General features: G+C 40.8%; 1 protein-coding gene across 3 annotated transcripts in view; it reads left to right on the plus strand.

Annotated features, from left to right (window-relative positions):
• MYO1E (myosin IE) overlaps positions 1-23,353 on the plus strand; it is a 75,384-nt gene that overhangs the window by 42,413 nt on the left and 9,618 nt on the right. For all 3 annotated transcript variants that reach the window (XM_040076867.2, XM_058422320.1, XM_040076868.2), the window contains 14 exons: positions 1,139-1,273; positions 2,384-2,516; positions 5,873-6,069; positions 6,910-6,990; positions 7,381-7,467; positions 8,744-8,830; positions 9,886-10,053; positions 10,752-10,837; positions 11,411-11,492; positions 12,246-12,352; positions 16,159-16,257; positions 19,937-20,081; positions 22,302-22,416; positions 23,117-23,286. In XM_040076867.2, the coding sequence (XP_039932801.1) occupies positions 1,139-1,273; positions 2,384-2,516; positions 5,873-6,069; positions 6,910-6,990; positions 7,381-7,467; positions 8,744-8,830; positions 9,886-10,053; positions 10,752-10,837; positions 11,411-11,492; positions 12,246-12,352; positions 16,159-16,257; positions 19,937-20,081; positions 22,302-22,416; positions 23,117-23,286 (1,692 nt within the window). The remainder of the gene's footprint in view (positions 1-1,138; positions 1,274-2,383; positions 2,517-5,872; positions 6,070-6,909; positions 6,991-7,380; positions 7,468-8,743; positions 8,831-9,885; positions 10,054-10,751; positions 10,838-11,410; positions 11,493-12,245; positions 12,353-16,158; positions 16,258-19,936; positions 20,082-22,301; positions 22,417-23,116; positions 23,287-23,353) is intronic.

Here is a 23,353-nt window from a genome sequence, read left to right on the forward strand (position 1 = left end):
TGATTGAAAAGGTGTTCTCGAAGCAGTGAGATTGGAGTGCAGTGCTAACCTGGTCTCTGCTGGGAAGCTCAATGGCATGGTGAGGCCATCTGCCATGGACCTGCCTGGCTGCGTGTCAGCTCCAGAACAGAATACTGCAGTATTTCAAAGCCTTGCTTGGAAATTCATTGTGGACTCCCATATGGAAAAGTCTAGGAGAATATAATAGAAAACGAGAACTTTTCAATTTCTTTTTAAACTGGCCTATATATGTAGGGAGAGAGAGAGAGGCCAGTTTATATATATCTGTACTGGCCTGTACTCCTTGTGAAAGAGAAGTCTGATTCTCAGTTTATTTTTCTGAGATAGTTGTGATAACAGCCTTTGTTGAATTGTCCAAGTATCCCTGTTTTTGGTGTTTAAAAAGACTTTGCTGGCCTTCACTGGCCTTTGGTGTGCATGGTCCTCACCTGCTGGAGTGCTGCTGATCAAGCTCTACAAAACTAGGGCCAGGACAGATCGTTGTAAGTGGCTGTAGCCAGCTTCACATTGTTGAAGTGCCATCGCCAAGATGGAAAGTTCAGTTGGCACTGGAATTGCTCCAGGAGCTGTGTGTTCTCCTTTTCCCAGGTATCTGTACAATTTGCCCTGTCCCGCTGCTTCTCCTGTGGCCTGGAGAGGGTTTTTGACTCAAGGGTTGAGAGGCCGTGGGGGTTTGACGGCTCTGTTCTGAGGTTTGTTCTCCCTGGTGCAGCCACATCTGTGCAGTGGGTCTGAGGAGCGTTCAGGGTGCTTTGTCCTCGCAGGCAGAGGCACAGATGATGCTCTGGGAGTGTGCTGTCAGCTCTGCACATTGCTCCTGGGGGTGTAGGGAACACGTTGTGGATCGGAAAACCCGCTTTGCCTTTTCTTAATGAGTTAAAGGTAATGGAAGATATTCAAGGCAGTCACATTTTTTAGCTATTTATTAGTTGTGAAGCTAAAACGAAACTATTTGTGGGAATGGGTTTGAGAGCCTGGTCTTTTGGATTAAGCAATTAACAGAAGGTAGGAAGGATTCCTGGCACATCACCTGCCATATCTCTCCCAGTAATTTTGGGCTCGCTCACCTGTTTCTGATTGTTGTGTGATACCTAATTTGGGTTTTTTTATTCTGCAGCTAATTGAAGGGGCCTCCTCAGAACAAAAAAGCAGCCTTGGCATCACCAGTATGGATTACTATTACTATCTGAGTCTCTCTGGATCCTACAAAGTCGATGACATCAACGACAAATCAGATTTCCAAGAAACACTGGTGAGTTCTGTACCATACGATTTGTGTAGTGGTGGATGTATGTTCATTTCACCGTTCATTTTTAGCAAAGACACTGGTCTATTAATGTGGCAATGAGAAATTAATGTGGATATAACTTATTCTGGTTGTCTCTTACTCTGAGAAGGAGGTATGGTAACCCTGAAGACAGGCTTTGTAGAAAGGCGTTGTGATTTTCAGTTTGTTCTTTTTCAGAAGAGTGCAAATTTACTGAAATATAACTTTTACAGATAATCTATAGTATGAAAAATGTGAAAATGCAAACACAGCGAAGAACTTGCATTAGAAGAAAATTATAAAAGAGTGCCCTGCTTTAGCTGAATTCCCAGTGCTGGCTGACCTTCCATGCTTATTTAAAACAGTACAGCTGAAAAGCTGGAGAAAGGGAGTGTGAAAGCACAGATCAGGGATCTGTATCCAGTTCATTGTGTGACCTGCCCAACTGCTGGTGTCCTGTTCTTAGGAACTTACTATTTTAAGTAGGTGTATCAACACATTTCTGTATGTAGCACATTTAAAGGCCTAAAAATATATATAAATGTTACTGTTGTATTGGAGCTTATTTGGTATTTTAGAAAAACAGTTTGTTGAGAAGACATTCTGTAAATTGTCATGTATTCCGAACTCCAAAACCCAGGGCTGCTGGGGATTTTCTAGTAAGTGCCTGACATTCACAGCCTAAGCCAGACACTGGGCTGCTTTGTAGAGTCTTAGTGTTGGTGGATAAAGGGACTGTGTAGAAGGAATAAAATCATTGTCTCTTAGGTTCTTTGTTTCTCAGTTTGCAATGAAACTATTTATTCTTAGTGTGACACTTAAGAGCAGGTGTTTATTTTTCCAGAACTCATTTTGTAAATACATCTTCTAAAAAGTGTAGATGCTTCTGTATTTAATTTAAAAAAAAATACAGAAATGCTGAAGTAGGACATCTGGTACCCTTTGAATCTTCGTTAAAGCTTTAATGAAATTTGGTTGCTGTAGGAATCTGAACTGCTTTGAATAACTCTACTTTTTAACACCAGAATTTTAAAAGGACTTCTAAGACGGGAATCTTTGACTGATGCAAGTTTGTTTGTTTGTTTTTCTTCCCAGCACGCAATGAGTGTGATTGGGATCTTTGCAGAGGAGCAGGCATTGGTACTGCAGATAGTGGCAGGAATATTGCATTTGGGAAACATCAGCTTCAAAGAAGTTGGCAACTATGCAGGAGTGGAGAGCGAGGAGTGTAAGTACCTCTGGAAGCTGTTAGAGGAGCAGCAGTGGGCTGCAGCCCAGATGGCAGAAGGTGAACTGCAATTTAGAGCTGCTTATCCAAACAGAGCATCATTTCTTACACTCTGAGGCTGCCAGTTGAGAGTCTCTGCCAAAACCAGGTGCTGAGGCCCCTCTTTTGTCTTGTAAAAGGCCACTGACTCAACAGGAGTGCGATTTTGAATTTGAGCAATCCTGTTCCAAACTTGGAATATGAAATAATAGGCACTGTAAGAAGGGCTTGAGCTCTGCTTCTTTCAGAGCATCAGCACACATGGATAAACCCCTGGTTATGAGGTGGTTTGTGTGGGCTCCCTGCCCTGTGAGAGCTGCTCCCAGCAGCTGTGGGTGTCCCTGGGCTCAGGGCGTGCCTGGTGCCAGGGGTGTGTGTGCACCTTGTAAACAGAGCTTCAGAGCAGAACTGAAGTGCAGACTCTGCATTCTACAGTTCGCTTTCCTGTCCCAGGTTCCTCAAGGATATCTCATTGTTAGCCACAGTTACTGAGTAGCTATTTCTTTACAATTCCCTTGCCCACGTGCCCTGTCCTTGCATCCCTCAGCACCTGCTCCGCTCTGTAGCAGCTGGGCCCACAACAGAAGGTGTTGGAATGTTAATGGACTTGGAGTTTAAATGTTTTTGTTGTGATTTACACCTTGCATTTGAAGTGGATTTATGCTGCTTGCATAGTTTAAGGACAGAGTGGATAAGCACAACATACGTAACAGTACCTTATACATACATACCTGTGTGTTCTCTTAATTCTTGATTCAGAATGGGTCTTATGTTTAGGAAAACTGCATTTGTTCAGTTTTAGGTACTTTATTCATAACTAACTTCTGCAGTCAGCTTCACACTCAACTGTATTAGCACTCTCCTGCTATTTGTTTTATGAAATTGGGAAATAAAAATTACTAATTTTTAACCTTCCTAGTCTCTCAAATTAAGAAATTAAGTGAACCCAAAGAAAAAAAATTTGTTGCGTTGTATCTATATACCTTTTGATTCCAGATGAGCTACTGTGCTTCAGTTTAAATCACAGTGTTAAATCTTGCCATCAAATCAAGGCATTTAAAAGCCATACAAAATGGATACAGAGTGGGTTGCATCAAAATAACAAATGGCAAAGACGTGAATTGAAAATAAATCCTTAGAAGTGAATGTGTTTCTCTTGCTCCCTGGGATACAAATACATAAATCATGTATGAATAATACATGGGAAGAAATTAGAAAATAGAATGAATATCAAACTTACACATAAAGATACTGATTTTAAAGAAGCCAAAGAAGAAATTGCCATGTCTAGCACAGTTTCTGCATTATGAAGATGAAAGTTGGGCTCATTTCTCTTCTCAATTAGTCCTTCCCCCAGTTTACTGTTCAACCTAACCAACTAAATGGTAAAGCATTTATAGCCTGTGTAGCCACAAAAGGTAAAGCACAAGGAGCAACCACTGGTCAGTCCTGCTTTGTATAAGCCTGAAATAATAAAATGTTTAAGAATTTGGTCAAGTGTTCTTGTTATTATACAGCCAATTGCAGGAAAACATGCAGAGCCATTCTTTGGGACACCAAAAACTCTACTCTCTTGCTCTGAGTCAGAGTCAAATCTATACAGACCATTCTTGACAGACCTTTAGACAAATACATCTTTAAAACTGCCAGTGATTGCTATCTGCTCTAGTTTTTGATTATATTAATAGAGAAGAAAGTTCTTACTTGCTGGAAATCTTCCATGCTACAAATCATGGCAAATAATAGTACTTCTCTCTTGGAAGGAGAAAAGAATTTAAACCCTCCCTCTTTACACTCGCATTGTATTGAAAGGGTTGTTTTTCACTTCCTGGAAGCCCAGGAAGTAAGCCCAGTTCTTTTCAGCTTTCCTTCACAGAGTGCATTTAAAACTATTCCACTGAGTGCTACTGATGACTCTTTGAGGATCATTTTTTCAATTACATGCATATCCTGCTTTATAATAATTTCCAGACTATAACTTTATGGTTCCTGACTAGGGAAAACAATCAGGCATCTTAAGAATGTGAAGTTGTATCAAGTGCTGGCCAGCTCCTCTTCCCTTACAGTAAATCATTAGCACTGGGAAGGGAGAGTTTCTGAGTTCTGCATGGTGCTGCTTGCCATTAGACTGTCTTCAGAAATTCTTACCACTAGTATTGGTTAAGCATTTTTCCTGGCATCTGAACAGTATGTGTGAGCATATCTGGTCTATAGTTGCCTACATTCTTTCCCAAGTTAAAGCATTTGATGATTGACCTTTTCATGTGCTCTTCTGCCTGAGTTCTCTGAATTACCAGAGATATTGCCAGTGACTTGACTTTGTGTGGTTCCTGGTACCCCAGAGTAAATTTAATCAGTTTGCTGATGGTGATAGAAATCATATTTTAGAAAGCTGGTGGTTATTTCCAGTTTTAAAAGTACTTACGGAGTAATGTACTAAAGGGTTTAGTGAAGTCATGCTGTGACATTACAGATGTATAAAGTGCAAGTGGCTGCTGCCTTAGTGATTATTTTACTTGTTCCTCACACCAGTAAAGTAGAACAGATCCCAGTGGAACATAGAGGAAACACTGTTAGAGGTTCATGTGGTTTAGAGGAGGTGCAACACCAACTCCAAGAGTTTTCCTCGGGAGCTGTTTCTGTTTGCTTTCAAGACACTTCTGTTTTTCCACTCCCTAGGGTGTGTGAAAGTGCAGTAACATTTGCACCACGTGCTGAGAGTGCAGAGAATACCAGACCCAGATGTATTTTTGTGCATTACTTTTAAACAAGGGGAAACAGAATTGGAAAGTACTTAGAGAATAAGGAATTAAAAAATAAAAGGCAAGGTAATTGAAAACTTCTTGCAATGTCCTAACTTATAAGAAGAAAGAGAAAGGCTATTAGGAAGCAGATAGCCTACTTTTTATTACATTTTAATTTTTTCATGTTTTTACAAAGGATTTTCAAGGCTGTCAATTTTATTTCATGCGTGAGCTCTGCATTTAATTTACATCTCCTCCAAGAGCGATTTGTTTGAACCACACAGTTCAAAACTATGTCCTGTGGCAGCTTACATGTTTGAAGGACTGAAGGTACAGAAATAGAAGACTATTTTACTTCAAGGTGGTTTATCTTAATTGAAATCCATGTAAGTAAAGAGTTGAAAATGTCCTTGAGGAGCATAGGGAAATTTTGAAGACATAAATCACTCCTCTTTTCCTTTTTAAGCTGCACACTCCATGAGTTTTCTTGTTATTCGAGATACAGTTAATTTTTTTCCTTGTTCTGTATTTAGTCTGTAAGTCATATTCCAACAAGCCTGATCTTTCCTGCAGTTTTAGCTTTCCCTGCTTTTCTCCTGGGAATTAACGAGGAGCGCCTGAAGGAGAAACTGACCAGCAGGCAGATGGAGAGCAAGTGGGGAGGCAAATCTGAGTCCATCAATGTCACACTGAATGTGGAACAAGCCTGCTACACCAGGGATGCGCTGGCCAAGGCCCTTCATTCCCGTGTTTTTGATTACTTGGTGGATGTAAGTTGGATTTGCTTGATTCTGCTGAAGCATCAGAACAAGTTCAAGGGCGCTAGGAATGTTCCTTGCCTGTCATTGCTTTGCCCAAACCTGCCCAGTGCAGCGGGAGTGTGACCATGGATGCCAAACACAGGGCACTGCCTCTGCCAGCGGCTGTGCCTGCAGGCTCCAGCCAGAACTGTCCTGTGTGGGGTCCTCATCTCCTTCCTGCGCTTCCCTGAGCCTGACTTCTCCTCCCTAGCCGAGCAGAGTTGGTTGCTCGTGCTCCCGTGCTCTCTGATCCCACTGCCCTGCACAGAGCCCCAGCAGCAGCCGGATTTCCGTTCTCCATGCTGAAATGCTCTCCTGTCCCGGGTGAGACCTGGGCTGGGCTGGGAGCGCTGGATGCTCCCGGTGCACCAGGGATCTGCTCATGGGGACACTGCAGGGAGCCAGAGCTTCCTCCCTCACAACAGCCCTGTCATGCCGCTGTACAGCACTGACATGCACAGAAGAGATTCAGTGTACCCTCAGCAGGATTCATCAAATAGCAGACTTAAAGCTGTTCTTTTACTGTTGGCTCCTTTTATTGAACTGAGCCAATTACAGTGAAAAGGAAAATTTTTATAGATAGTAAATCCAAAGGCTCACTGACCTGGAAAACGGGATAACGTACTGTTCATTTCCTAACTGTTGGTAACACTTTATTAAAAAGTGAAAGCAAAGATACCTATTCTGTACATTTGTATTCCATTCAAATATATTATTTTAAAAGAATTTTAATATAAATATTTAGAAACGTTGATATATTTTAATTGTATAAACTACACTTTGTTTTATGTTTTGTTTCTGTTTTGTTAGTCTATTAATAAGGCTATGGAGAAGGACCATGAAGAATATAACATTGGTGTCCTTGATATTTATGGCTTTGAAATATTTCAGGTATGGCAATGGCATATTTGGGATTTGAGCAGATCTGACCTAGGAGTGGGGTTTTTTTGTAATTTAGAGAGGAGAAAATTTAAATCAGAAAAAAAAATATCACAGATCCAATGGCCAGAATAAAAGCAAAAAAAATCCCAACCCATCTTCCTGGACCTTGTGATCTCACTAGTAATGTCTCACTTAATAAACATGAGATATTGAAGAAGCTTCAAAGAAATGAAGTCATTGATCTTAAAAGAAAGATCTGAGATTCCACAAAATGTCTATAAAGTCAGCAAACCATCTGTCACCGACAGTGTTTCTTTGAAGCTTATTGCCAGCGTAAGAACTAAAAATTATTATATATAATGCAGGAGACTGATCTTTACATTGTTTCCTTTTCTACAGAAAAATGGTTTTGAACAGTTCTGCATCAACTTTGTAAATGAAAAACTGCAGCAGATTTTTATTGAACTGACACTGAAGGCAGAGCAGGTAACCGGACATTTATTACTTTGGAATTCACAAATGAGCTATTCCTTTTTCAACCAGTGGAAAAATCGAGGTTTCATCGTCTGTTAACAGTAAAATCTACCTTGTTAAGCAAGACAAAGGGAAAGAAAACAACCTTTGCTGTTGGCTGACCCTAAAAGTATAAAGCACATCAGCTGCAGGCGTTTGTTCTCTGGTGGGGCGGTGCAGAAGCCAGTGCACCCCACGGTGTGCTGCTGCAGTCATCTGACTGTGCCCAGGCTGCTGCAGAGCCTGACTCATGGGCAGGCAGGGAAAGCTGCAGCCTGGCTCCATCCCTGGGCTTCCCTTCAGCGTGGCACACATTTTTCTAGGGACACTTTTGCTTAATTTCCTCCACACCTTTTCTGTTTTTAAAAAAATATATTTTATATATGCATGTGTGCATATGTAAGAATGCAATAGATTAGAGAAATGCAAAAATAATGGTGAAAGTATTTGCGGTTCTCTGCTCACAGTCTTGCTGCCAAATCTCACTTTTTGTGTTTCTGCAAGGGAGGGCAGACAGGATGCAGCTGAGACAGGAGCCCTGTGTGCAGCGTGAGCTCAGGGCTGGCACCAGCTTTGGGACAGGGTTTTCAGGAATGCCCAGACACAATTGCCTTTGTGGGGAAGTAACCAGTCCTGGTGGCACTGGGTGCACAAGTGACCTGCAGAGTGTCTGCTGAGCCCTTACATGTGCAACTGACGGCGTCAGTGTAACTGAATTGTAACAGGGATTTTCCCCTGGTCTTTTTTTAGGTGTCTTTATGGATACAGTAAATGCATACAGAAATAAAAAGCTGGGTCTTCATTTCATGTACATTTCTAAATGTGTTGTCTGGGGGATCTGATCCTCGATGTGCTTGTCACAATCCTTATTTTTAAAATAGATCAGGATGTGGATACTTAGGTGCACTGTCAAGACACTGTAAAAGTCATTTTGTTACTATTTGCGAAGTCCTTTGACAATAAATGCAGTTGAAATCTTCCTGCTGTTGTCAGTAACCACGGAAGGGCTGTGAATGACAAAGGAATGTGTGGGGAGAACAGAGTAGGATTCCGATTCATCTTTTAGGCTGCAGAGAGCTGGGTTTAACTACCACTGGGGTCATTTCTCCCACCTCCACCCAGTCATACATTTGGCAAATCTTCCTCAACATGAGTGGTGCAGAGTTTGTGTCTGTGGAGTGTTTTGTAAATCTAGTGCTACATCTACAGTGCAAAGGAATGTTTGCATCTGTTTCTTTTTACTTAACAGGAAGAATATGTGCAAGAAGGAATTAGATGGACACCAATAGAATACTTTAACAACAAAATAGTGTGTGACCTTATAGAGAACAAAGTGGTAAGTATTTTGAACAAACAGGTGGAGAAAACAAGAAGTTTTTCTCTGAAATATTTGGGCAACTGGTTTTTCTGTAAAGAAGATTCATAGGAAAATGCAAATACTGCTGTTCAGTTACTGAGTCATACTAAGTCTATATAAAAACCTTACATAAGATGTTTTATAGGAGCCCTAAGATATATCATGTAAGTTACCATCTAAAAAGAGAACTATACCATAGCATGATTAACATGTGACCAAAAAAACAATGGGAAAAAAATTGTATCCACCGAAATTTATCCCCACCTTGCTGACATAGCATACATCAGATAACGCTCGTTGTGTCCCTGGGAGATGAAATTCGGTTTGGGGAAGCTACAGCACCACCTTTCCTTCGAGATGCTGTTGCAAATCAAGCAGAAACAAGTGAAGAGACAGTATTGTAGATAAAAGAAATTTTGTGGTTTTGCCCCACAGGCTATTCTGTAGTCTCAAGTCTTTATGTTCTGTTTTGGGGTGACAACAAATGTTGTCCTTCAGGTCAGAAGTAGGGTGTTTTTCAGGTAGTTCTTTAGCCTCACGTAGGCCAGAACAGTTGTTGAAAGACTGGAGTGACTTGTGCTTAAATGCACATCAGATTTTGCCCATTTTCTGTCGGTATGAAGATAATTAGAAAGAGAATAAGATTTCCCTCCCAATCTCCGATATTTCGCTCTAAGTTTGTCCAGCTACAGCGTGTCCATTTCAATTCTTTTATCAGACGTGGGTTTACCCTTTGGTGGAGTGAGGAAAGAAACTTTAAAAAAATGTTGAGTGTTTTGATGGTTTTGGTAATGTGGTTTCTTTTCACTGTTTCCTCCATTTCCCACTTCCACTGTTACCCCATGAAGTATCATCTCTCCTTAAACTATTTGCATATTGCTGTAAAAGTTAATGTCAGTTGTTTGGAGGGAAATCCCTCCTGACTGGGCTCTAGTGTTTTTGCTAGCAAAGACAATTTTCTGCCTGGGGGAAACAACTGGCATCATAATTTTTTCCCCCTCACTTGAGCTGCTGTTCTTGTTCCCCCACATTAGAATCCCCCAGGGATTATGAGCATTTTAGATGACGTGTGTGCCACGATGCACGCGGTGGGAGAAGGGGCTGACCAGACACTGCTCCAGAAACTCCAGATGCAGATTGGGACTCATGAACATTTCAACAGCTGGAACCAGGGCTTCATCATCCATCATTATGCTGGAAAGGTAACATGGAAAATCATCACTGAATTCTCTGTAATGTATTTATGAGGAAATAATGAGAGGAAGGGGGAAGCCCTGCAGAGGGCTGGCTTGGTTTTACACAGATTCTGACAGTGTCCCTTCACAGTGCAGGGAGCTTAGGACAGAAATGCCTTCACAAATGGCCTTCGCTGGAGAGAGGAGTCTGGGCCTTGCTGCTCTCAGAAGCAGAATTTAAATCTAATAAATGAGTGCCCCATGACTTTTGTTAATTGTAATCTCATTTGTTTATTACAGTAGCGGTAAATTTAAAGAATCCAGGTACAAAAATGACGTTTAGGTGATGATAGTCAATAAAACTGGAATATAATGTGCAGTTCTAACTTGTTTGGTTTTATTTCTCAGTGTTCATTGTTTTCTGCCATTAGTAACAGTAAATCCTTACTATGCAAAATTTTTTCTTTGTAAAATTCAGTATTAAATTCACTCGTCATGTTCTATTCTATTAGTTTTGTAAGGTTTTTTTAGATTTGACTTTGAATTTATATTTAAGGATGAAACTACTTTGTTTGTTGTGAAAATGTTTAATAATGCATGCCAGGATTTAGTGCTCATTGCATATCTAAGTTTTACCAGAATAACCAGCTGATGAGGATAGTGTTTAAATTTTCTTTAATTATTGGGTTCTGAACTCACCACAATCAATTTCCACCTTGGCCCAGGTATCTTACGATATGGATGGATTCTGCGAGAGAAATCGGGATGTTCTCTTCACAGACTTGATTGAACTCATGCAGAGCAGTGATTTGTACGTAAGCAAAACTTGCTTTGAGCTTGGGAGGGGCACAGAGGGGCAGCCTCTCCTTGGCACCTGCTGACCTCCTTTGTGTAACCAATGACCCAGCACTGCACTGGAGCAGCAAACTTCACTACCCTGACCTTCATTTCTACAAACTGGAGCAGGGGAGGCACTGCAGTGTCGGAATCAAACGCTGTAATGGCAGCCTTTGTTTTGGCCTCAAGCAAGGCCATCAGTGCTCTGGCAGCCTCTCAGAATAGGCACTGTTTTGACAAACAAAGTAATTTTTTTTGTGATGTATTTTAATTAATGGATGGTTATTTTTTGAGAAGTCTGCATTTCTTCAAGTCTTCTAGATGTCTGGTGTCATGGCTTTCAATGCTCACTAAAATAGCAAGGGGTCTCTGTGAGGAATGAGGCTCATGGAAAGTACTACTCTTAAAATAGATTTGATATAACTCAAGATTAATAGAAATAGCTATTTATATTCTGCTCAACTATCAACTTGTACAGCATATTCCTTGACATGCCTGTGCTGAATTGTCTTTCTATGCCAACCCTATTTTATAAATTCTTTTCTAGGCCTTTTATAAAGGCTCTGTTTCCTGAAAATCTTCAAGTGGACAAGAAGGGCCGTCCTACCACTGCAGGCAGCAAAATCAAAGTATGTCTCCTTTTGCAGTGTTGGTGTGTGTATATGTAGTTGTGTGTTCGTGTATGAATAGCTAAATGAATTTTTAAAAGTATTTTCTTTTTTACTGTCCTGATATCTTTAAAGATAGATATTGGGATATTCATGGCAAAGTGATGCACTGTTTCAGCATTGTTAGAATTGTTCTGCCCAGCATCAGTGTTCATTAAATGTTTTATTCAGCTGCATCCTATAGCAGTGAATTTTCAAAACGAGCAATTGCATAATGAAGGTACTTGCATCTGCATAATGAACGAGCCACCCCACTCAGCCTCTCTGTCCTGCACTTAACTGCAGCTAACTGGTCTCTTTACAGTGCAGAACTCCTGACCCAACACCCACCCAGTCAGCAGCAGTCTCTCTACTGACCACAGGGTGCCTTGCCTGAGGCAGCAAGTGCAACAAGGCCAGGGCCTGTTTGGAGACTGATTGTAGAATACACACTTAGATTACACGTGACTTTGCAAATCAGTATTTTACCAACCTCTTTTTTCACTTGATGCATTTGCTCCATATTTTTATATAAAAGCTTAAATGTATTACATGGCTGGAGATAATGGTGCCTTCTGTTTACCGCTAAGTTTATCATGAGGTGCATCCCAGCTTTGGTTGTTGGAGAAAGAACAGAAGCAACTGTATCTAGCCAATGGAATCATCAGCAGATGGTTGATAATTTAGGATTTAGCCTGTTCAGCTCAGATCCTGTTGTTTTCCTTTGTTTTACAGAAACAAGCCAATGACCTCGTTGGCACCCTGATGAAGTGTACACCCCACTACATCCGCTGCATCAAACCCAACGAAACAAAGAAGTCTCGAGACTGGGAGGAGAGCAGGTATGGGTAAGCAGAGTGTGGGAGGAGAAGCAGTGCTAATGGTCAAAAGAAGCCACAAGAATTCATCATTTGTAATTGTACAGCCTATGTTCTCTAAACCATCGGAAATGAAATCTGGCATGACCTCTCCTAAACTTTGAAGATAAGTGGTGGTCACTTGGTCTAAGTCAGCATTTAATGTATGCAGCTGTTGGCTTTTCTCCTGCCAATTATAAATAACCAACATTTGTATGAGTAACACAACCAGTGTATTAAAGACTCAGTTTTCCTAGTAGAACGTGCATATTCTAATAATGTGCACATGTATTGTAATAATACACCAAATGAATTATTATCACTTCTAACTTCGGCTTTATGCTTTGAAAACAGCTTCTATTAAGAAGCTAAAAAGCCAATAGGATATATGTTATCTGCCTTTATGTATCAAACCTGCCAAAAGGTGTCTATAACCAACAGTGGAGAAGGTTCCTGTTTTACTTCTTATGTTTAATTAGCCAACTCTTTAAAAAGAACTGACTGGAATGTCACATCAGGTGATTATACAGACATTAAATAGATGTCTAAATGATCCATTTGGTTTATCACATCTGTTTTAAGGCATCTTTAACTACATGGTGCTTACAGCATCTTCCTCCTCTCTGGAAAAGGTGCTGTTCTTTTTGCACTGGGGTAGCTGCTCGGTAGGGTGTGTAAACTCTGTGGGGTAGGTAGCTTTCATTACCATATACCAAGTACTCCTGAGAGTGGTAAAACTGCTGATAAAGCAAGTGGTTATTTTTATCACAGTGAAGCAGCTTGCAAAGTCTGATAAAAAGCATTCTTGGACAACCCCAGCAGAATTCCCTTCCTGCCTTTCCAGCAGACCAGCACAGTCACATGCAGATGGAGAGCACTTACAGAAGCTATTGGGACTGCACTTCAGAGTCTCAGTGTGGGCTTGGCAGTAAATGTAGACCCTCTTTAGCTTTTCCACCCTGAAAATCCTACTGTGCAGCACTTAATTTTCTACTGACACTGGGGACCAAAGGAGGAAACAAAGTGATCCTGGGAAAAGTATTTATAAAACTTATAGTTAAAAATTGAGGTGCTTTTAAAATCAGTCATTTGCATATTGGGAAACAGGCCTGTTATTTTAGAAGGTGTTGCTAGGAAACCGGTGAAACAAATACAGTCCTAGTCCCGAGAAAAGGACAGCTTTCAGGAAACCCCTTTAGGAGCAAAAATGGGCAAGATTTCTTCTTGTTTTCCTATAATGAGGATGGTGTGCAATCAGTAGCTGCTGTATTTGCCAAGTGAAATACAAAGGATTGTATACTATCAAGCTCAGACAGGAATGCAAGTGCTGCTTACAATGGTAATCCTTCATCCCTGTTTAAAAACCCCACCATTCTCCCGTTTCAATCTGTGATTGCCCATCTATTGTACTAGGTCTTCACTGGGGCACTTAGTGACAAGTCTGGGGAAAAGAAATTTATATTCATCTGACAATTCAAAGTTAAGCTTAATATTGTTGTTTCTCAATTTTTCTGTGAAAAAGATTTAGGGAAATAAAAAAACATAATTGAGTTTGTGTGATACTTTGCTGATTGGTCGATTTAAAATTTTTTTTTTTTGTTTCATTTTCTTCTGTGGTCACATAATGCTGCATCATACACAGGCTGCCTTAGTCAGTGTAATGGGAGTAGCAATTTGCTTATTAGTAGCAGGTTACTAGACCATGAAAATGTAACTGAAAAAGGAAAAAACCCTTTCACAAAGCTGGTCTTACTTCATGCTCACAGAAGCCATGGAACTCCACCTTTCTGCTGCTGTTGAGTAACTCCAGAATATTTAGCACTGAAACACAGACCTTGTGTAATAGCTAAACCTTGTATAATACCTTAGTTAGTCCAGAGATTGGGGTATTCTTGAAATGTGTTTTTGTTCAGGTCCTGGCACAGCCACTTGGACTTGTATTCAAAACTGCTGCATTAGCTGAATTCCCAGACCCTGACCTGCTTGAGGTTGCTGCCTGGAGGGAGATTTTCAGTGTGTCTTTTCTCAGAAAGGAAAGGAAAAAACAGAAAAATGTCTCAAATTCTCTGGTGCTGGACACTGATACTGGCAGGACAGTAAGAAAATGGGAGTAGTACTGTTACTCAGTGCATTATTCCAGATGTGAACAGGAGGGAAAGCTATAAACAGGAAAATGTATTTTTGTCCACCAACTTTGTACTGTACCAGAATTCTTGGAGTGGGTACAAAATATACTTTATTCCGTGAACACGGCAAGATTAAAATGTGTGGTAGTCTTTATTTTAAGCTAAAAGAGCAGTATCACTCATCATTTAGTAAAATACCTCTCAAAATTGGTCTTCAAAAAGAAGAAATAACTGAAGGGATTTTGTCATTTGTAGCAAGGGATTTCAAGAGAATTTTCCCTTCATACTATGAGTCATTTGAAAAAAATGTCTCAACAAAAAAAATAAATGGGCAGTACATTCTATATTCAAATTTTAACTTTTCAAAATAGCTAGTGAAATAACATTGAATTAACTGAGAGTGTTTCAGGATTTGAAAAATCTTCAGTGAAATCAGAGAAACAGTAAGCAAAACAAAATTAAATGGCTTCTTAGAGGCTCACTTTTTATAATTTTATGTAAACAGATGCTCTTTTATATACTGTTCGTTAAACTTGCAGGACTAAAATCTTAACAAACTGTTACAGTTCAGACTGAAAGCTAAAGCTTTTATACTTTGCCCTATATAAGAAGAGCAACAGAGTGAAAAACTGACATTGCTTCTTTCAGCACATGACTTAGATGAGAAAATTAAGGAAATGCAAAGGAAATCAGTAACTGACATTCTTCAAATCAAATTACCAAACATTAAGTAGTAGACTAGCAGGGATATGTAAGAAGAAACATAAAAACATAAATGTACCACGGGTGTAGAAGGAGGAAAAAGTGCAAAAGCTTTTTTGTTTTGCTGTTTCTCTGCTTTGCATTTCATGGTCATATACTTGTTCCCTGGTTAGAATTTCCCTAATTGGAAGTGCTGGGTGTGAGGCAGCTCTGATGGTGTTGGGATAATGATGCTTCAGTTCCCATGTGCAGCAGAGTTCCCCCACAGCCATTAACACTTTCTGTGGGACTGGTACCAGCTCAGCTTTTGTTTGGAATTTAAAATGTGCTGTGGTTGAGTCATCCCTTACTGGCTTCAGTCTTGTGCCTATCCTTGAATCTTTCCTTTGCAGCATGGTAAAATTAGGAGGAATTCTAGCTTTTCATCAGTATGCTGACATGGCTTTCTTCTTTCTGATTCTTTGTGTAGTGAAGGTTTGGCATCAGGAGCTTTTTCCAGCCATCAGTTTTGGTCTTTTTTCCATAACAACAAAGAAAAAAATGTTATTGCTGTTTGAGCTATGTAAAGCATAGGAAAAACCTGCAGTAAGAGAACACAAAACAGTTTCCCAATCCCTTGGATACCAGCTGTGTAATTGTTTAGGTAATAGTCACTTGGCCTTTTATGGATTTTATTATTACCTGAGAAATTTATACACAAATTATTTTGGAGATGGGAAGTTAAACTAGGAAAAAATGCTAAGGTTAACTTGCGACATATATTTCAGTGCTGTAGTCTACCTGCCTGGAATATCTTTCCTACCATGCACTGTGCAGGGTAACGTGCAAAACCAGATTCATTTACCTGCGTATGAATTTTAGCAGTCAACAGTTAAACATGATTCAGCTGTTTAAAAATGCCTCAATCCACAAGTATGCTGAAATTAAATGGATTTTAAGCCTTGCATTTTTCTTTGTCCCCAGGGTAAAACATCAAGTGGAATACTTGGGTCTGAAAGAAAATATTCGAGTCAGAAGAGCTGGCTATGCCTACAGACGGGTTTTCAAGAAGTTTCTGCAGAGGTAGGTAACGCTTGTTTAGAAGAATTGCTGTAAACAACAGCAGGGCTGTTTACATGATGAGGAGAGAACCAAGAGGTTGCCAGTTTTGAATCCTTCTCGTTTCCCACTTAGCCATTTGTCCACATGTGCCTTGCTCAATGATCTCCATTACACAGAGATTTCAAAGTGCTTTAAAGCCTGGCTTTGTGTTATTGAAAGTACTTCATCTGTTCTGTAAACTTGCCTAAAGCCTCAGTATTTGTAGTGCTATGAGAGAGTTCCTCAAAGTTACAGAGTTCAAGGAACTGCTGCAGTGCCTGAGATCTGAGTGTCCAGCTGCAAGCCCCTGTGTAAAATGTTCCTGCTCCAGCTCTCCCAAGTGTCCCCAGGGCAGAGAGAACAAGGTAAAGAAATCCACGGCTGCCATTCAACCATTGCAGTGTAAAGACTAATCTTGGCTCACAGTGCTCCTTATCCTTCCACTGGTGTTCCAGCAGCTGGGAATGGCTGCAAACCTCTGCAGCTGCTCACTGAATGAATGGAAACAAGTCAGAGCTCTGGAAGACCAGTCCTGTTCTCGGTGTCGTAGGACCAGCTGTTAACATGATTAACTACCTCCACTAGCTAATGAAATCCTCGTAAATAAGAGCAGTTTCAAGATTTATACAACGTTCAGCTTCTGTTTTTCAGAAACTGGAGGCACACAGCTAATAAGTGCCCAAACAGGTTTTATGTGGTAAATCAGCTTTTGTTGTAAGTCTTTGCATTGAATTTGAGAGTATCAAACAAAAAACTCAATCAGTTTTTGCAAGGAGTGGAGTACAGTTAATCAGACAGCACAGAGCAAAGCCATTAGTAATACTTGATGATAACAAGAATATTCTAATAATGTAGTAACAGTCAGACCTAAAATCTCAGAAAGTATGGACTTCATTTTCATTATGGAACAATTTTAAATTCCTTTTTCTTCATGACCTTCAAGCCCAGACATATAAACATGAATATTCTCCAGGCTGTGTTACTTAGACTGTTGCTGAGACAAATAGCAGATTATACTTTGTGTCAAATCTAGCCTGAACATAGATTGTGAGGGCTGGGCAGGCCCTGAGAGCTCTGCACAAAGGAAAGCTAGGTGCTACTTCTGGATCCACAGGCAACTGAAACTCCTCTTAGGGAATTCATCTTTTTGTTTGAGGTTAATAAGCTTTGTTAAATTTAACATTTTGTTATGAGTAAAACTCTTCCTACACCCTTTCTGTTTACAGTCCTAGCATCTAGAACAAGCTCTGTTCTGACCCCCTGAGTTGGTGTGAGTAAAATCGGGCTGAGGCATGGGATGGACAGGAAATGCATGCTTGTACACTTGTTTTCATTGGGCGTTCCTTGGCAGCTCCATGCAAGTGGAGATTGCTGGGCTGAATAGACTTTTATGTACAAAATTTACATTTGCATGCAAAAAGCCACAGTCACTGAAAAGGCCTGTGTGTTCCCAAGCATAACCAATGCGAAAGCTGAGCTCCCACTCCCTGTTTAGCCATCAGACCTAACTGCTTACTGGGAGTTTGTGATACCTATCTGGGGGGCAGTCATGATTCAAAATTGTTTCAGAAGCATGTTAAGAACACATTTAGTACTTGTACTGAAATAATCTGCAAGATCAATTTATACAAGCTTAACAAACCTGGATTCATGGATAGTAACACGACTGGTTTCATGGGAAGCATGCACGAGGACACTGAAGTGCCATTGCTAAACAGCAGTGAACAGTGAGAGCTGTCACGTTATCAAACTGTGAAATGCCTGTTATAGAATGTGAAGTGCATGTTATAGAATGATCTGTTTGTTCTGCCCTGTAGACTTGTCACAGCAGTAAAATGTATGAAGCTAATTTGATGAAAAAGGAGAATTTCAAATCTATCCTTACTTTGTACCCAAGAGCTCTACATATATTAAAAGGTCTTGAATCACATTTTTCCCCTTACAGCCCAGGAGGTGTAGGAGACAATTTGTAGCATGCTGAAATGTCATGTCACAGTCTTGTGTGGAAGGTAGCAGCTTCAAACAGCTTTATTCACCTCAGCTCCTTTACCTTCAGCCTTGATTAGACCCACCTACACAGCTGCACTGTTGGGAGTACACGATGAGCCTGCAAGAGAGGCTGGTCAATAAATGAGCTGGGAGTTACTTTAACTTACAACTCCTTACTGGGTTGCATCTATTTATCCCATAATACTGATGAATCACATAAATATATAAGTGTACACATTGTCTAAATAGAGATTGTGTATAATACACTGCCATATTTAAGATGGTGTAAGAGCTACTTTGTTACACCATCCAGCAGAGTAGCTGAGCATTTGTTAACTGAGAGATTTGAACATGAGAACATCAGTGGTTTGAATGCTACCGAATTACTCAGAAGTTATTCCCTTTTCATGCACCTTCTATTCAAAGGTATTTGGGTTTTGTGATGCAGTTCTTTTTAACTGTTTGCTATTTCTGGTTGTGTATTACTTAAATTGCATGACACTGTTCCTGCTTCTTGGCTGGATAATATTTTAGACATGATGATAACGGGTAATCAGCATTCCTTTAATGTGTTTTCCAATGATTCCTTGTCTGATTTTTGAAAACATTTTATTAGGAGCTGCCTAAATCATCTTAAGAACTTGGGAATTACAACAAACCGACCTCCATACTTGATCACTTTTTCATGTTGAATAATTTTACCAATAAGCATGATTTAGTTTACATAAATTAAGTATGCCTAAGGCATTAAAAAGAAATTGTCAAGAGTAAAGAATGAAAGATTTGGGGGAAAAATTTGTCTCAACATATTTAGCTGTTCTCCAGTCTTGTTGTCAAAAGGGACCTCAACAGGTGCTGCCAGAGAAGCTACCCGCAGACATGCTGGGGCAGCTAAAGCCCAGCAGTGCTCCTTTGGTGGGCAGTGGAACGAGGCTTTGCAACTCCAGCCTGGCAGTTCCAAAAGCCCAAGTGAAGGCTGGAAAAGTAGGCAGTTGAAAAGGGGCTGCAACCTGGCATGTACTTCATTCTCAAGGCTTACAGAGGACACCAGGAGAGGGAAGGCTGCGTGCTTCTTTCTGTAAAACACAAGTTAGAGCACTCCCTGCTCCTTCGGGCTCTTTGTGGGGTCAGTTCCCAGCGTGCCTTCAAGGTAGCACCATCATCACTGTTGCTTCCTTCTTGCACCAGAGGCCAAGGCAGAGGCTTCCTGGGATAGAGCCAGGAATGGCTCCTTGCAAAATGCAGCTCAGCTGTTGAGCAGGTGGGTTAGGAGCACAAGCTGGTCACTTGCTCAGAAACAGAAAAGACATTTGCAAGAATAAGAGTGAGAAGGCTTGAGTGAGAAATTAAACGTGTGTTTGGGAATCAGTTTAGAATACCAAGGATGTAGGTACTCAAATCTGGACCATAGGTCATTGCTGGTGAATAACTTCACCCTGGACTTAAGCAGAGAACTTTCTGCAGTGAGCTGAGACTCCAGGACACTGTTGTCCTTCTCAGTTGTTTGGCCTCACTAAAAAAGAAACATCTTAATCCTGTGCATCTTCATACACACACACCAAGCTCTGAGTCCTGGTGCCATTGTCAAGCTCCCCCAGGGTAGTGCTTGCAAGAGTCCGTGCTGTTCTGCTGTTTGAGCCCAGGTTCTAATCTCTTCTGCTTGATGGTTAAGGTATGCCATTCTGACCAAAGCAACCTGGCCCTCGTGGAAAGGAGAAGAGAAACAAGGAGTGCTCCACCTGCTTCAGTCAGTCAACATGGATCCTGACCAGTACCAGCTCGGGAAGTCCAAAGTCTTTATCAAAGCTCCAGAGTCGGTGAGTGTGCCAGAGCACAGCTCTTTAAATAACCACTGTTTGCTGAATTTAAAGTCCTGCCTGCTCAAGTTGAGCATGATACCTGCTGAGGTGGGGGAAGTAGAAAACCCTAAGACAAGCTGAGCATAGAGGCTGTGTAAAGGGCACACTGCATAAAGCCACTGCAGGGTTTTGGCACTTAATATAAAGAGAATTAAATGCATCAAGAAGAACACAAAATGGGTTATGAAGATGTTTAGCATCAAGAACATTGGTCCTCTTCTTGTAACAAGAAGTACTGATGAAGGTAGAACAGTCCCCAGAGATGGTAAGGATATGTTACACAGCACAGAGTAAATCAGCGTTCCAGAATGACTGCAACTTGAAATCCCAAAGAGGATAGTAGGGAGGCATCACAAGGCTGGTTTTATCCTATGGCTACTAAATAGTGCAAAATCTGTTGGAAAAAAAGTTTTCTGACTTTGCTTTTTAGAAAAGTCATTAGGGAAAATCTGTGCTCTACTCACCCTCATGTATTCCTGATGCATCAGAAGCAATGGGGCTTAGTTTTGTAGCACATCTCGCAGTTGAGCATTGATTTCTTGGTGCTTTGTCTGAAGTTGCATGCTAAAATAAAAGCTGAACACTTCTATGGCTATCATTTGCTGTTCCAGGGATGTATATTTTTCTCTGTAGAGCAACAGTAATTCAGGCAATGACGCTGCTGTGTCCAATCATATGGGAGGAAGATATTTGTTAAAGGCAAAAACAGAATGCTCCTCCAAGTCATAATAGAAAATTTGTTATTTCTACCATAAAAAGGGTAAGATACTGTGCAGGAATAATGGGATTTACATTCCTGCCTGCATCTGAGAGACATGTTTATGCACCACAGCATATAGTGCTTGAGATGTTGGTTCTTACAGTACTTCAGGTGGCATATTGACAGCATCACAGTTGTCACTGTAACCTGAATTGCACGAAGGCTTGGTCACGCCCCTGCTGCAGCTGAGGATGTTTTTGCATCAGGAGCTCCCATGCCTGTGTTGAAAGCCCAGCCAGTGCTTGTGTTCAGGAAGAGATTTTTAAATTTTTTAAAATAAGTTTTGCTGTAGATGGAGAATTGCCAACCGTGAAATGAGGTTTTATAGGTGGCAGAAAGGCTTCATTATTTACATTTCCATCACACACCTGAATAAATAACTCTGTACAGGAGCAAGTGGCGTTCTGTGGAAATGGTTTGCACCAGATCGAGTTTCTTTTCAGATCAATATGAACAACAGTGTTTTTCTAGATTTGCATGGTTTAGAGCAGCAAAGTAAAAAATAAAAAAAATTCTAAAGCCCAGGTTTGCTTTTCCATATACCTGTTTTTACTGATTTTATCTCTTTAAAGCTAGAAGAAAAATCCTGTGAATGTTTAACACACAATGCAGGGAAATAATAAGTAACAGTCATATCAGTGGACTGATTGAATGCTGCAATTTATCCAAATGATTGTGCTCCTGATAACATAAAAACCCGAATTAAGTGAAGTGTGTAAAAGTCTATAGTGAACATGGTGTATCCTGCAATAATTACGATGTTCTAATGCATTGAATTTACATGTATTTAAATAGGACCCCCCAAAAAGGAGGTGCACCTTCCATTGCTGTTTTAATAATACAGTATTTTCTCTTGATTGCTGAAATTTTAGACCCCAGAATCTTACTATATCATACTTGTGAATAATAAGGTCGCAGTTACAAGTCCTGCAGCCAGCTGACAACCTTCAGTGGTGAGAGAGAATGGAGCCAGTGGACATGAGGGTGTGAAATTCAGCCAGGGAAGAAAGTTGCTGGTGAACAGTTCTGTTACACATTGTACAGATCCCTACAGACATGGTAACATTCTGACAAGAGAGGTAGGAATTTTGGAGAATGTGTGGATGGAGGCTGAAGAAATGACCATTGGAGCACCCTGCATTGCACCAGTAGAATATTTCAGGGAGAATCCATATTCCTCTTCCTTCTTCATGGGGTGTGGAACTTTATGGGTAGACTGGTAAGTGCCACAGCCACTCAAGCATCAGAGATTTCTTCCAGAAGGGCTACCTTAACATGCCAGTCTCAGATCCCACAGTTGTGGAAGAGGCACCAGCTCTGATCTAGAATGAAATGCACTGGAGAGTTGTTGAAAATAAAATACAACTTTTAACTTTGCATGTAAAATGTTTGACTCACCCCACTGTCTCTTTGTACAGCTGTTTCTGTTAGAAGAGATGAGAGAGAGGAAGTACGATGGCTATGCCAGGGCCATCCAGAAGGTCTGGAGGAAGTACGCAGCCAGGAAAAAATACGTGCAGATGAGGGAAGAAGGTAGGTCAGAACTTCTGATGGCAGGAACTTCACACACACGTGGTTCCAGGAACAGAAGGGGAGACACAAAGGAGGAGGAAATCTCTCCCTCTCTGTAGCCAGAGTTGGTTGCATTGCAGGTAACTGTCTTGGAATGATTGCACTTTGTTGGACCCTTAAGGTACCACTGGTGAGGGTGACTGCTCTGCATGTCCAGATCTCTTGGACAGCCCAGTGTTTTGCTCTCAAATCAAAGCCAGACTGAGTAGGACAGACAGCAGAGATGCTGCAGGGGAGGCAAAAAAGATAACTTCCCAGAGTTAGGCAGAGTTTAAATAATCTGTAGTTGTTAAGATCAATCCATGGACTCTCCCAGGACGCAGTTGTATGTGACCTGGGCTGTGTGAATGAACATGCTGGGTTTGGAAGGGTTAATCTTTAATTTCTAGCAGTGAGTGAGAAATTTCTTAGTTCTAAAAGTGCTCCCAATTAACCAGAACTACTGAGCTTGCCATCAGTGTATTTCATTAGGAATGGAGTTTGTGATAACATATATCCTTATCTAAAGGATGAGTAGCAGTGCTTCACTGTTTTTCCCTATTAGAAACACTTTGGTTATCACTTCCCAAGAAATTCTGTGTGAAACAGTTGGCTCTTTGAGAGCATGAGTTTAGGAAATTTAGTAGATGCTGTTAATCAGTGTTTATGTTTTGTATTTAAGCATCAGATCTGCTGCTGAACAAGAAAGAGAGAAGAAGGAACAGCATTAACAGGAATTTTGTGGGAGATTACATAGGCATGGAGGACCGCCCCGAGCTCCGCCAGTTTGTGGGCAAGCGGGAGAAGATCGATTTTGCAGACACTGTAACTAAATATGACAGACGGTTTAAGGTGGGTGGAACAGCAACATCCCCTAAAGACGAGTTGTGCTGCGAGTCAGAGCTGTCTGCACCATCCT

Source organism: Hirundo rustica, chromosome 13 (assembly GCF_015227805.2).
Source record: "Hirundo rustica isolate bHirRus1 chromosome 13, bHirRus1.pri.v3, whole genome shotgun sequence".
In the NCBI taxonomy this organism is placed as follows: domain Eukaryota; kingdom Metazoa; phylum Chordata; class Aves; order Passeriformes; family Hirundinidae; genus Hirundo; species Hirundo rustica.